This window comes from Erpetoichthys calabaricus, chromosome 12, assembly GCF_900747795.2.
Source record: "Erpetoichthys calabaricus chromosome 12, fErpCal1.3, whole genome shotgun sequence".
NCBI lineage: Eukaryota > Metazoa > Chordata > Cladistia > Polypteriformes > Polypteridae > Erpetoichthys > Erpetoichthys calabaricus.
In genome coordinates this window covers 6,695,534-6,710,711 of record NC_041405.2, presented here as the reverse complement: position 1 = coordinate 6,710,711, position 15,178 = coordinate 6,695,534, and the positions used below count along the sequence as shown (strand labels likewise).

Below are 15,178 nucleotides of genomic sequence, written 5' to 3'. Positions count from 1 at the left end.
TTGTGACTTGCTGTCAATAAATCAATACTGTCCTATACTAAACTATAAAAATTTGTTATTGTGTTACAAGTGGACATTGGCATTCGCCAGTCAGGGTCACTTCTGTAACCTCACGTGCCTGTATGTGCACGGATCTCACGCACGACATAACGTAAAAGCGTAGATGTTAGCGTCACTTCAACTCAATTCTCTGCAAAGAAATTTCCCAAATGTTTGTGTTGAGCCCTTGATTAATAATAAATAATTTATAGTCATTTCATACTGTGCCATATCTGTCTGTATGGTTTACCAATTGAGTATCGTTTATATGTTTTGTCTTTTTCAAGGCTCGTGTTATATTGTTCAAATATTTGTGTTGATTAATCTTTGCTGTACAGCAGATTTTTTAAGGTTTGAACACTGATTTTGTTGGAATTACCAATACAATAAATATATGTTTCATTTTATCGACCATTTCCATTTTTATTCCTGTGAGTGGTTGTGTAGGTAGGGGTCCAGTGCACTGCTTTGCCCGGGGGGCCTATAATACTGTTAAGACAGCCCTGTCTGTAAAGGTAGCCTTGCTCAGCACTGTGTCACTATGGCACCCCTTCCTTTCTTCCTTTCTCTAAAAATGAACTGAATTGTGTCATTTTAATCATGTTCTGCATTGTTCAGTGCAGAATTTTCCTTCAGTTTAAAATCATTCAGAGAAGCCAAACCTAAAAGAGAGGAACAAAGAAACACTTAGATGGCACAATGTGACAAGCAGGAAAAGGGGCGGCCACTTCTAGGCCTGAACGTGTCAGCTTAGGATGAAGTTCTCCTCTTCAAGGGGCAACATACAGACCAGCATTTCAGTGCACTGCTGTGCCAGCCTCAGTGGGAGGTAGAGATGTCCAAAAATATATATTAATAAAAGTTTGAACAAAGGAGTCTCGATTACAAGACCAAATGAGAGACGCTTCATGAGAGCAAATGAAGGACAGCTTCATTTGTTACAGCTCACTAAGCAGAATACAGGCCACCTCCCCTGGTTAGGTAATAAAAGTACTGTAAATGTATTCAGTACATTTTCCATCGAGAGCCTGCTGATGTACTGTATCACAGTATGGTATGGCAGCTGCACCATGGTAGACAGGGAGAGGCTTCAGAGAGTAGTAAAGGCACCACAGAAGATCATCGGCTGCCCTCTTCCCTTCCTGATGGACATTTACACCTCCTGCTGCCTCAGCAGAGCAAAATATATCATCAAGGACAGCTGCCACCCTGGCTCTGTTCTGTTTGACCTGCTGCCCTCAGTGAGGCGCTACAGGGGCATCACAACAAGGACAAACAGACTCGAGAACAGTTTTATCTCCCAAAAGCCATAACCACTCTAAACTCACACGGGCACTGACTACACAGTCTAACCCCCCAACCCCTGGACTTCCTTCTATCCATCAACTGTGCAATATCCAATATCTAAATAGATAGATAGATAGATAGATAGATAGATAGATAGATAGATAGATAGATAGATAGATAGATAGATAGATAGATAGATAGATAGATAGATAGATAGATAGATAGATAGATAGATAGATACTTTATTAATCCCAAGGGGAAATTCACAAATGGTACTGATAATAACTGTGCAATATCTGTATACTGTACAATATCATTACTCTCACAGTCCAACATTCACTACTCACTGCACATGATCATCATTATTGTGCAATATTTAAATTATGTGCAATAACCCAATAGTGCAATAGTTATTATTCTTTCCATATGTATATAGTGTCGCAGAAATTTTTTTCAGCTTCTTTGCAACTTTTTGCAACTTTCTGCACCATTTGTTTATTTGTTTATTTACTTGTTGTGTTCTACATATATGTCTGCACTGAAGGAGCTGCTTTTAATCTCATTGTACATGTGTATAGTGACAATAAAAGGCATTCTGTTCTATTCTATTATACACATGCAGCATATACAGTATATGTACATTTATACTGCAACCACTAGGAGGAGCCAGAGAGCACCAAACCACACACCCAGCATTACAGCCCACAGGATAGATAGATAGATAGATAGATAGATAGATAGATAGATAGATAGATAGATAGATAGATAGATAGATAGATAGATAGATAGATACTTTATTAATCCCCAAGGGGAAATTCACATACTCCATACTGATAAAAACAAAATTAATAAAAAGAGTGATATACCATTGGGATTAATAAAGTATCTATCTATCTATCTATCTATCTATCTATCTATCTATCTATCTATCTATCTATCTATCTATCTATCTATCTATCTATCTATCTATCTATCTATCTATCTATCTATCTATCTATCTATCTATCTAAAAACACAGTGCAAGTTAAATATGCAAGGTGTAGAGTTCGAGGCAGGTATAACAGACAATATCTTTGTATAATGTTAACGTTTACCCCCCCAGATGGAATTGAAGAGTCGCATAGTGTGGGGGAGGAACGATCTCCTCAATCTGTCAGTGGAGCAGGACGGTGACAGCAGTCTGTCGCTGAAGCTGCTCCTCTGTCTGGAGATGATCCTGTTCAGTGGATTCTCCATGATTGACAGGAGTCTGCTCAGCGCCCATCGCTCTGCCACAGATGTCAAACTGTCCAGCTCCATGCCTACAATAGAGCCTGCCTTCCTCACCTTTTTGTCCAGGTGTGAGGTGTCCCTCTTCTTTATGCTGTCTACCCAGCACACCACCGCGTAGAAGAGGGCGCTCGCCACAACCGTCTAATAGAACATCTGCAGCATCTTATTTCAGATGTTGAAGGACGCCAGCCTTCTAAGGAAGTATAACCGGCTCTGTCCTTTCTTGCACAGCGCATCAGTATTGGCAGTCCAGTCCAGTTTATCATCCAGCTGCACTCCCAGGTATTTATAGGTCTGCACCCTCTGCACACAGTCACCTCTGATGATCACTGGGTCCATGAGGGGTCTGGGCCTCCTAAAATCCACCACCAGCTCCTTGGTTTTGCTGGTGTTCAGGTGTAGATGGTTTGAGTCGCACCACTTAACAAAGTCATTGATTAGGTTCCTATACTCCTCCTCCTGCCCACTCCTGATGCAGCCCACGATAGCAGTGTCATCAGCGAACTTTTGCACATGGCAGGACTCCGAGTTGTATTGGAAGTCCGATGGCTGAACAGGACCGGAGAAAGTACAGTCCCCTGAGGCGCTCCTGTGCTGCTGACCACAATGTCAGACCTGCAGTTCCCGAGACGCACATACTGAGGTCTGTCTGTAAGATAGGCCATGATCCATGCCACCAGGTATGACTCTACTGCCATCTCTGTCAGCTTGTCCTTAAGGAGCAGAGGTTGGATGGTGTTGAAGGCGCTAGAGAAGTCCAGAAACATAATTCTTATTGCACCACTGCCTCTGTCCAAGTGGGAGAGGGATCAATGAATAAATTGAATAAATATGAATGAATAAATGAATAAATTAAAGGGTTTTTATTCCATGAAGCACCTTCCAATGAACAATCAGCCACAATTATACAATAAACCAACAATAAATCACAGCATTACTATCTTACATCGTAGGGACGGTCTCTCTGTGTGTTTGTGTGTGTGTGTGGGTGTGAGTTCTGACAACGAATGAATGCTCATCCAGAAGTACAATGCAAATAACGCAGTGACAAGGAATAAGGAATGCAACTCACAAATAGAAGAGAAGCTCAACTGTCTGATGTTTGATGCTTTATGTACTACAACAGAATTTAAAATAAGATTAAAAGGGCCTAAGATTACATCTGAACTTGCTACACCTGTAAACCTTTGTCATGGACATGGACTCTGTGAGGCAGCACATTGTTTGCTTTCAGAATAAGTGAAGACAATGTGATTCTTGAAGCGTATTACTTTGCTGGAAAGTCATCGAATTTGACACACTCTGTGATTTCTTGTCATGTGACTTGCCACACCCCAGTGATGACATCAGTAGCTGCAATCCCCAATCACCAGGAAGTGAGCTTCATGTCATGTGACATCTTCTAAAGAGAGCAGAGGACAGTTCAACTTATCCAGAGCTCACTTTTAATAACAATAATAATAATAATTCATTACATTTATATAGCGCTTTTCTCAATACTCAATCTCAGAAACAGATCCTCCCAGGAGTTTAAAACTAAAGGAGTAATTGAGCCAAATGACAAATTATTGGAAAAATATTGTAGGGAAAATGTTTGGGAAAGGGAGAGGAAATAAAGAGGGACAGAGCTGTGTGATACCTAAGAGGTGTGGTTAATAAGTGCATCTTCTTAAAGTCTCTTTGGTTTATTTTATTATAGTTGTACACCAGAGGTCGCCATTTACACACTCTTTGGAAGAAGCTTACAGACTGTACAAATAAAAGCGAAATGGGACCAGGTAAAGGCTATTTGAAAAATTCAAAAGGGGTCCTCCAAACAAATGCATAAGTTAGAGAGCCTGGGACCCCCTGTATGTGAGGCTTACCCTGAGGAAGGAAATTTCCTATGACAGCCTCACGTCTGACTTTTTAAATACACAAACCTCATTTCAGCTACCACATACACATTTTGGAGAGCAGTAATGAAAGCAATGGAATCCCATGAAGATGCAGGCAAGTCTCAAATTGCACAGAGGAATTCCACGCCCTGAGGTGAATGAGCTGAGCTCACCTTCTCCACACCTTCTGTCTTAATGTTCTCACCCTGGGGAGTGGTGATTCATTCCACTTCTCCTATTACTGTCCTGACCACAAAGACGAGTACAGTTCTCTCTCGAAACTTGAAACACATTTGGCAGTTTTCATTAATTAATCCAGTGAAGTTAATGACTAAAGCTGGTAGAACAAGCTTTGAAGGTACAGTGCAGGTGGACACCAAGAATCATCTCCAATCTTTTTTTCTGACCACTTTTGCCTGATTAGGTTGTAACTGCCAGTGGAAGCTCAGGGTAGGTCTATTATGGGATCACTTGAAGACATGTTACAGTTTTTTAATTTTAATGTGATAGGTCAACTACTGCCTTCTCTGTAGAATAGGCTTCCAAAAATGTTGGCTGTTGTTTCACCTCCAATTGTCCTTTGCCGACCCCGAAGAAACACTTTAGCTACCCATTTTATTTTTACTTATAATAAATTGAAATGATGTTGAAAATCTCAGAAAGACCTTGGCCATCTTAATGGATACTTAATGGAATTTCACTCGTCAGGTCAGGTCAGGTCAGGTTGGGGATCCTGCACTGTTTTAGCGCATTGCCGCACCCACCACATGACAAAACATCTCAGGATCCTGGTTGGCAGCCCCCCAGGCAGACACGAGGACTAGTCCCACCATCTGGAAATGACCCTCTATCTGCTACAGCCAGGTGTTAGCGTGGGCGTCCCATTGGCCTAGTTCATCTGCTGGGGTCCTCAATAATGAGCTAGATCACCCTCTGGGGAATTGAGCCACATGGCCGTAGCGCCGCAACTGACACTCCCTCACAATGCAGGTCATGTGCCTCATTCAGGACTCCATGCGCAGCACAAAGTCAAACCAATGGTACCCAAGGATTCTCTGAAGAGACACACATGAATGAGTCCAGTCATCATCTCAAGTCACTGGACAACCATATAGCAAAACAGGGAGCACCAGGACTCTAAAGACTTGGACCTTTGTCATTTTGCAGAGATATCGGGAGCGTCACACACCCCTTTCCAGTGGTCTCATGACCCCCCCATCTACTGCCTCGTCCAGCATACATAAATGGTAGGTCAGATGGACCTCACATGTTCTAACTTTTCTCATAAACTTAATTTTCCTACGTGATGGTCATCACAGGAGAAGGGTTTTTACCTGCCATTGATTGGATGACCAAGGGTATGGTGGGTGTCATGTTAATCACTTTCTCTTTGGCTACTGTACTTACGAATTTGAAAAATTGTGACTGAACCTGTGAACTGCTTTGACCACCACATAACATGCACTCCTCTGGGTTCTACTCTGGACGGCATGCTGTGAAACATTGGAGGTAACAAGATAAACCATATTCTTCCATGCAACCTTGGCTTTGCGGGTTTCCTTTGATTCTGAAAATTCAAAACTTCAAAATATTTACGGTTAAACTGGACTTGGTGGTCCGCTCCTCCCTAAAATCAAGTAGTGACACACAGAATAGAGAAAGAACACCACATTGGTGAGAAGTATCATGCCGGAGATAAAGACAAGTGTGTAGATGGACATTTGCTTTTCAGGACTAGCTCGAACAATACAGATGTACGGTCCTGGGCACAGCTCTGTTTGGCACAGAAAAGGCTCCCCGTCCACCTTGGGCAGCTGCCAGAAGATCAGGATAGTGAGGAAGACTGCTTCAATGGCAATCCTTAGGAAAACGGTCATAAGGTAGAGGCAGAGGACAGTTTTCCTTCTGTGGAAATCAATCATCATATCTTTGTTGGCCAGGTCATGGCCTTTGACCCCTGTGATAGTAATGTGGACATCCAGATCTTCGGTGGGGTCCTTCCTCAGTCGCTTTTTGATTAGGTTGTGCCGCAACTGGGAGGCAAAGAGCTCCATGAGGAGGACCGAGATGGCAAAGAGGATGTAGGTGAAGTTCCACAGACTGACCATAGGCAAGTTAAAGTGCTGGTTGAAACAGGACTTGTGGCAAAAGTCTGTGTAGGTCACGTTACAGCTAAAATCTGAATCCAGCTTCCCCCAGGGCATCTCCGAAATGTAGAGAGTGACCAAGCGGATGGTTAGAAATCCAAACCATAGTGTCCGACCTGTGTAGTCCGTGGAGGCCTCAACAGCAGTTCTGAGAATTGGGATCAAGCCTGTTACAATTGCCGCCATCGTTCTTCTCAACCTATGAAAGGAATACATAATTTTAGAATGAGATAAAGAACTAAGATAGCAGGTCTCAGTCAGGCTAGAAAGGACTGGCACGGGTTCATACTGGCATCTAGCATTGGGTAGGTAGGTAGATAAGTAGGTAGGTAGGTAGGCAGACCTTATTACCCCAAAAGGAAATTTGTAGGCCCACATTACTGAAGCTTCATCTCCAATTTACCATTACTATTGCTCTACCTTAGTGGACGAGAGCATTAAATGATATTTCATGCAGATAGTTTTTAGAGAAGGGGTGCACATGTGAGAAGAAAAATCTAATTTATACCAAAGGAAGAAATTGGTGAGAGCTAAAATGGTATCATAATCATGGGGAATGTTAGGGTTCAGACAGAGTCCTAGTCCCGTCTCCAGTGCGTTTTCCTTTTGTTTGATTTTTCGATTGCTTTTCAATAATGTTTTCAAAAATATTATTGATTTTGTTTTTGATTTTTATGTTATTATTATAATGATGTTTCATATTCAATTTTCCTGTCCCTTTAAATTTTTAAATATTTAAAATTTCCTTCACCCTTAGTGCTTTTACTGCATATGTTTTCTGGGTTGGTTTTCTCATTCTTGCATTTACTGAAGACGTTTTAATATAAACATCATCAGCATCATTACATTGTTTTTATGGATGCCACCATTTGTTAATTTGTTGCCTCAGTGACGATTTGGAATTGTTGCAGTTTGTGATGTCATTGAGGCAGAAGGATCAATGGTCACTTCCAATGATTTTTCGCTATCCGAGATTTCAGATATACAGAAATTCTTGGTGCTTTTGTGTGTTCTCCCAGAGCTAGAGACGGCGAAGAACTCTAACTAAAAGGATTAGGAGATGAACGTAGTCAGAAAAAGAAGCAAAGAACAGTTAGAAGATAAGAATGTCTATCAAAAATCAGACCACGATGTCAAAATGTTTGGTAACCAGGAAAAGTTTTATCACTACGATTCACACACCAAGCATTATTTGTATCCAAACTAGGAGGAATACATGTTCTCCACTTTCCTTCCACGGTCCAAAGACATTCACGTTAGGTGGATTGTTAATGCTAAATTGGTTTCTGATGTGTGTGCGTGTGTGCGTGTCCACCCTGAGATGGACTGCTGCTTTGTCCAGGGATCATTCCTGCCTTCTACCTGATGCTTGCTGGGATAGGCTACAACAACCATGTGAACCTGCTCTGCATAACCAGGTTTGTAAAATATGGATGGATGAATGTACTGGGAGAGACTGGAGTGAGGCATAGAGAAAATTGGGCTTAGTCAACACCATTAGAGATAAGGGTGAAGTAGGAAGCATAGTATAAGTGTGCCGGGGTAAAGATTGGAGTGAGGCCTGGAACAAATTCTCTTAGAGACTGTGGTGAGGTAAGCAGAATGTAGGACTGAGATTACACCATTAGGGGTGAAGTAGGAAGAAAATGGGGCCAACATAATTCTTGTAGAGACTGGAGTGAGACATGGAGAAAATTGGACTTCGTTAACAACATTACAGATAGGGATGATAAATGATCTGGGCTGGGCTGGGCTGATGTTAGGGGTGAGGCCTGAAGCAATTAGGAGTGGGCTAATTCTATTAGAAGCTGTGGTGAGGTATAAAGAAAATGGAACTGAGCTAACATCATTAAAGCCAGGGCTGATGTAGCAAAAAAATGGGATTGGGCTAGCACCATCAGAGATAGGGGCAACATAGAATAAACTGGAGCCAGGATAATCCTGGTAGAGACTGGAATGAGATATGGAGAAAATTGAACTGGGGCTAATCCCAGTAGAAGCCAGAGGGAGCCATGAAGAAAACTGGACTGGGACCATTACATATAGCGGGTGAAGTGTAAAATGAACTGGGCTGACATAAACATTGGAACAAGGCCTTGAGCAATCAGTGGTGAGCAACTTCTCTTTGAGACTGTGATGAGGTATGAAAAAATGGAATTGGGTTATCACCATTAGAGATATGTCTGAAGTTGGAAGAAAACTGGGACAGGATAATCTTGGTAGAGACTGGAGTGAAACATGAACAAAAATTGACTTGACTAGCACCATTACAGATACAGGGAAATGGACTGGACTAGAGATTGGACTGAAGCATGGATTCATTAGGTGGCTAATTCTGTTAGAGACTGTGGTGAGGGATGGAGAACATGGAGCAGGGATAATCGTAGCAGTGATCTTTAAGCAGAATATATTGGTCTAATTCTGATGTAGACTACAGTGAGTAGTAAAATTGAAACGGTTCTCTTGGATATGTGTGGGTGTCACTGGCAGTTTGCACCTTTCCCCATTCCTGTTAAGGGTGGAATGGCTGAATGTGTAAGGCAAACCAATGGTACATGGGGACGGGAGCACATGACTCGGAGGGGCAAACAAACTGTACGGGGAGGAGCCAAACTTATGTAAATGTGTAGCGGGAAAAAGGTGAAGGGGGATAAGAGAGCACAGAGCCAAAGGAGATGGAGACGCCATCAAAATGGCAAGAGGGAAATCTACTCAACTTGTGGAAAAAAGTTAGGTGAACCCGAATTCATTTCTGTCAGAATCGTTTTTTCCTTTTTTTTATGAACGAGGTGAAGTCATTTGGGAGAGGACCTGACGGGCCAACATAAGGGGCCGAGTAGCAGTATCGCTTCCCAGAACAGGAGGTACAGCTCAGCGGATCGTTCGCCATCACAGATTGTAAATAATCATGTTTAACAGTGAATATTTAAAGGACACTGGTTTTCATTCATTTGTTTTTCACATTTGTGTATTAGGGGTGTACATTGTTAATTGTTTTGTGTCGTGATTCGTCTCTGGGGTGGTGGGGGAGCGCTGCAGCGCAGTATTATGTATATAGGGGCTTGTTTGTTGTGTCCAATGCCTCAGTTTACAGGACAATAACAATTCTTTTATAACTCCGCTTTGCATTCGCTGGCATGTTTCTGTACTCGTGGTGGGGTATTAGGGAAGTTGTGTTGGTCGCTCGCGCCCCGGATCATTTCTTTATTTTTTTTCTTTCTCTTTGCTGCCACTCTAGCACCTATTATAATCGTGCCGGGTCAGGATGCGGTACAAAGTCAACGGGACTGCGATTAACCAATATGGACTGGAGTGAGGACTGTGGAGTACAGGATACTTCCAAAATAAGTACTCACCAGTGTAAGATATAACAGGAAGACTATACACTTTTTAACGAGCTGAACATTAGGAGATTAGAAAAAGCTATGAGCTATCAGGTTGTGGTACTACCAGCATAGTCTGACCAGTAAGGAGAGGAGGAGAAGGAGGAGGAGGACTGTTCAAAATCTTAAACAGAATGGTGTGAAGAACATGAGAGTGGGCTAATCTCATCAAAGTATGGGGAAAAGGAGGAAGAAAATTACGCCCGGGGTAGGACTGGAGTGAGACATAGAGAATATTGTACTGGGCAAGGTGGCTGGGTGGCCGGGTGGAGCAATGGTAGCTACCCTGGATGCTACCTGAGTTGAATTCACCCCATGTTCTCATAGGTTTCCTCTGGGTGGACTGGTTTCTTCTCACAGTCCAAAGACATGCAGGTTAGGTTGATTGGCGATTCTTAAAACCTGACATGTGTGTGTGTGTTCCCCCTGCGATAGGCTGGCACCCTTTTAAAGATTACGCTTGATGCTTGATGGGATAGTCACCAGATTCCTATGGGGCTAATCCACTAGGTTAAAACTCAAAGTTCAGCTCCTGGAAGGCTACAGTGGCTACTGGTTCAAAACTGTGTGAGTAATTGAAAGAAAAGTTAGGTTAATGGAACTACGGACTGGTGAGCGAGGTCATCAGCTGTAGAAAGTGGTGTGAGAAGGGAGATAGAAGAACTCAGACTGGAGAGGCTTACTAGAAGTTTGGAGTGATTGTCTTCAGTGTCAGAGTTTTAAGGCAGAAAGGGAACGAGTTAGTGCTCTTCTTCTACTTCTGCTTCTTGTTATGGGACTACACGGTGGATCATTATATCAACAGTAATACTTTCCAGGAAAATGTAAAGATCAAATGATGTGTGGAGACTATAATGGAGGGCTCAATGGCACAGATTCTGGTCTTTGACAAACTCTGTTTTCAATACCAGGAAACACAAATACCAAGAGGGCTGAATGTGAGGTCCAGTTTCCTGCTGAAATTTACTCAGCAGCTCCATTTAAGGCCTCTGCTGCCATTGGAAGTATGCGCCTAACAGTTGTGAGGCCCTTGTGTTTCAGCTTTTTTGCATATTATTTACTTGTTCCTTCATTTGTATTCATGACTAAGAGAAAGGACCTTGCGCTTCTGGAGTGAAAGCTCAGTCTCCATGTGCCATGCGGGCAGAAACGGGTGGCCCTGTCTGCACGGATTGGCGGCTTAACACTTTTTTTGTTTAAGAAGAGACTGCTGCCAAATGAGACCACAGGGACGGAGACTCTCAGTAAATAAAAAGCGTCTAAGAAGACTAACAGGTCTCCTGTGTCTAGTCATGCATGCACTTCCGTGTTTAACCGTTTCCCTTTGCCATCAGTACTTCTTCAAAACTCACCAGTTAATAAATGTTATTTTTCTTTGAGACGTTACATTACAAAAGAATGGAAATTAGGCAAGACAAGATCATGAAAGCGAAGAATAGCAGAAACAAAAGTCATTGGTTTCATTCATCACTCGCAGCAAAACACCAACAGGAGATCAGCTAAGTGGCATTTTCAAGGAGCTCCTAATGGGGCTCATCCTGGTCAATAAAGACATTGTATCTGAATTCCAGGACTCTGCACTTGGATTCTATCAGTAAAATATTCTCATTAATTTTCCCAGAAGCCCATACTGGCACACCATAACTGAGAATAGCCTCCATTCATCTCCTATTAGATCTTTTCTGGTTCCCATTCTCTAACCCGTACAGGCCTTGACATATTATCCCCTATAGCCTGACATTTGACGTTGACGTCTCCCTAACAGTTCTTCCTCTCCATTCTTTCCAAGCATTAGCCAGCTTTTCCCTTAAATTCTCAACCCACCAATCCACTCCATTTTATCGACAGGAATTCCACAAATCTCTGTAAATCGCATTTCCTGACAGTACTTCAGATTCCTTTCTCTTTAGCATTCACTCGCTGAGACTTACTTGCACACCGGGGAGCAGCCGTTTCTTCACAACCATGTCATGCCACTTAACTCCCTTCCCACTGTGGAAACAGGCATGTCTAAGCAAATCCTTACCTTGCCCTCCTGGTGCAACTCGTCAGAGATTTGTCCTTCTTAGTCTGTCGCTTCTTCTCCTCATTGTACCATTCTGACAGGAATCGCGTATTCAGATACCTGTAGACTGGCACAGGCGAGTGCAAGAAGGAGCTGAGAAGCTGGGCTACAGGAGGGTAGAAGAGGTGTCGCCTTCCTAGTTGTGGTCAGAGTAGACATACCTGTTTGACAGGTAAAAGAGGCAGGTGTTGTTCCAACGGAGCTCCTCCCTGGCCTATCAGATTGCAGAGCCTTTTGTGCTCCAGTCAGCATTCAGACAGTCTGCCGTTTAGTGGCTAAGTGACGCCTCTAGTCAAATTTCTATGCTACCTACTCTACTGTATGCTCAGATGTGATGCCCGAGTGAGATTGAATCACTCAGGATGAGATACCTTCAAGTCATTTAAAGCGACAGCCACTCTACTCCTGGGCTCTTGCACGCCTCATACAGCTTAGTTGCTGTGTAGATGGGTCCAGTCAGTGTGTTAAAGACGAATGCTTTACGACTGATCTCATTGGACGCTTCATCTCCATGCCTGTAAAGACACTCCTTGTGCAAACCATCTGAGTAAATTTAATTTTAAAGCTAAACAGACTATCAGTTTGTGAGGCTAAAGGACTTTGAGAGCAACACTGGAGCACCACATGAACAGGCCTGTCTGCTTTTGTCTTCACTCTGTACACCTACGCCTATAAATATAACAGCAAGTCAGGTCTCTTTCCAGATATTCTCAGATGGTTCTGCACTTACTGGGTAGATTGATAAAGGGGACGAGGAAAAGGAGAGGAGTCAGGGGAAGAACTTTGTTTCTTGGTGCAAAGAATCTTAATACCCACAAAGCCAAGGAATTGGTTACTGGTTTCCAATGCAATAAAGAGCCTCTATGGGCGGTCACATTTCAGGGAGTAGGTGTAGAGGTGGTCCACTCCTATAAGTACTTTGGGATCCACCTTAATGACAGGTTGGACTGGTCATGGAACGCAGAGAAACTAGAGAAGAAAGGGCAGTTTCTATTAGAATTGGCAACATTTCGACAAGAAACATTTAAGTTAAAGCACATATTTGAATATTTCAAATATATGATGCAACTATTCTTATGAACACCCTGAAATAGGGCAGCTTACGCTAATTCAGACTTTTTATAGTTGTTTTGCCAGCTTCCCATTTTTGGGCCTCCTCTGTCTGAAGCCAGCAGGTTGTGTTTGGGGCCTGGCTGTGTTTGGATGGACTTCTCGTGACCCACGACAACTTCATAGAGGTTGCTGCTACCCTGACTGATTGCTTCACCAACACATATCACGTCATAAGCTTTCACTTAAGAGCAACATCAAGGTTCTCGCCCCAGTGGTTCACACAACCCTTAGCATTTTACATACGTATATATTAAGAACAAATGATCCTAAGCAATATATATATATATTGTGATAATAATGCAACACAGACATCATAAAGATTTGGGGCAGTCACCTGTATATTGTTTTCCCGGCTGCAAAAGTTGAATTTTAGTAGCACGATGTGCATAGAACAGAGTCCAAAACTGAACTGATTATTAGAGACAAAGATGGAGGCTTTAAAGGCCCATAAAGGAAGTGACGTCATCAAAAAGGCCGGAATCGGAAGTGATGTCTTCTGGACCGGATGTGACATCAGCAAAGGGGCCAGCACCAGCAGTGATGTCTTCTGAGGCGCCAGAACCTTGCAGGATTTCCTGGGAAAGGTCTGTAGGGAACTAAGAAAGACAGTCGGCGCACTCCGCCGCCCCCTGGTTGGATGTTTTATTACAATTACTCAGGCCCTTTAGCTGCCTCCTGCCTGCACATGTGTGACAATATATATATATTGTGGAGACTGGCTCGGACACAGACATGTCACCCAACACACGTTTATTTACAATACCTACTATTTACAAATGTCCATAAGTGCCACAAACCCCAATCTTTCCCAAAGTCCAGGCCAACCACTCTGCCTCTTCAGACCGCCTCCTTCTCTCTTTCTAGCACTTTGTCCTGCTTCCACCCGACTCCAGCCTCGAATGAAGGGAGGCGGCCCCTTTTATCCATACCCAGATGTGTTCCAGGTGTGCACCGGCAATTCCCGCGGACACGCCCCAGTGTGGCAGAAATGCCAGCTGTCCTCCCGGAAGCACTCTGTGTGTTCCCTCTCTTCTTCCCCGCAGCACTTCCTGGTGTACTGGGGTTCAGGGTCCTTCAGGCAGGGGGACGCCCCCTGGCGGTGACCACAGGCCCCTACAGGGTTGGGCTTCCAAGCCCTGTACCCGTGGCTCCCAATACAACCAGGGCGGATGCCCCCTCGTGGTCTGGAGGAGGAATGAGCCCTCCTCCTGTCTTCCTGGGCGTCTATATATATATATATATATAGTGTCCAGGTGAAGGAATGACAGATCTCCAGACAGCAAAAAGTCATCCCTTTTACTGTCCTTGGACAAACAAAAACAAAGAAAGAGAAAATAAAGTTCTTGGGTGTCCTAAATTCGGAAATCCAACAATTGGAGAATCACGGGGTTGCAGTTGCTGCTAGTGGAATTGCTCTGGCCAGTAAATGACACCCCCTTTCTTGACACCCAGGGTTTTATGCTGGCTCAACCAGAAGGGGCGGGTTCAAATGTCTTCACCAGGAGATGACAACGTTAACGGCCGCAGCACTCCCTCTCCACTCAGAGGGTTACTGCATAACTCGACTGAGTCTGCGAGGAGGTCCTCCGATGCACATGTGTGACTATATATATATATATATATATATATATATATAGGCGCAACGTTAGGGGCATCGCCTCTGACGCTGACGTCCGAGGTTCGATTCCCGAGAGGGAGTGCAGTGGAGTGTGTACACCTAATGAGCCCAGAATGAGGGCGAAACACGTGTCGTGTACTCTTTGCATTTATTTGACAGTAAACTATTTCAACCATTCTATGATCTGCTCTTCACAAACTGAGGTCACCGTGGCGGATGTTAGCAGATCGCTGGCCAACCACAAAGCGTTACCTGGTAGGTAACCACCCATACAATCAGATTGTGACACAGACTTCAAATGCCGTGAATATATATATATATATATATATATATATATATATATATATATATATATATATATATAAAGAGAGAGAAGA

At 43.2% G+C, this 15,178-nt stretch overlaps 1 protein-coding gene across 2 annotated transcripts; it reads right to left on the bottom strand.

Moving 5' to 3' along the window:
• Positions 1-5,374: 5,374 nt before the first annotated feature.
• Positions 5,375-12,259, bottom strand: LOC114661791 (gap junction beta-2 protein-like). Of its 2 annotated transcripts, XR_007936435.1 has the most exons (3): positions 12,032-12,259; positions 6,017-6,821; positions 5,375-5,944 (listed from the first exon to the last, which is right to left on the bottom strand). XR_007936435.1 is itself a non-coding variant. In XM_028814989.2 (2 exons), exon 2 carries the CDS (start codon positions 6,806-6,808, stop codon positions 6,074-6,076), a length of 735 nt encoding a protein of 244 aa, XP_028670822.1. In that variant the 5' UTR covers positions 6,809-6,821; positions 12,032-12,259; the 3' UTR covers positions 5,375-6,073. The 2 variants fall into 2 exon arrangements, 1 of the variants encoding a protein (XP_028670822.1); XM_028814989.2 differs by having other exon boundaries at positions 5,375-6,821.
• Positions 12,260-15,178: the final 2,919 nt, after the last annotated feature.

Excerpts from the sequence above, each read along its gene's own strand:
- LOC114661791 (XM_028814989.2), bottom strand. The coding sequence starts at position 6,808 with ATGGCGGCAATTGTAACAGGCTTGATCCCAATTCTCAGAACTGCTGTT.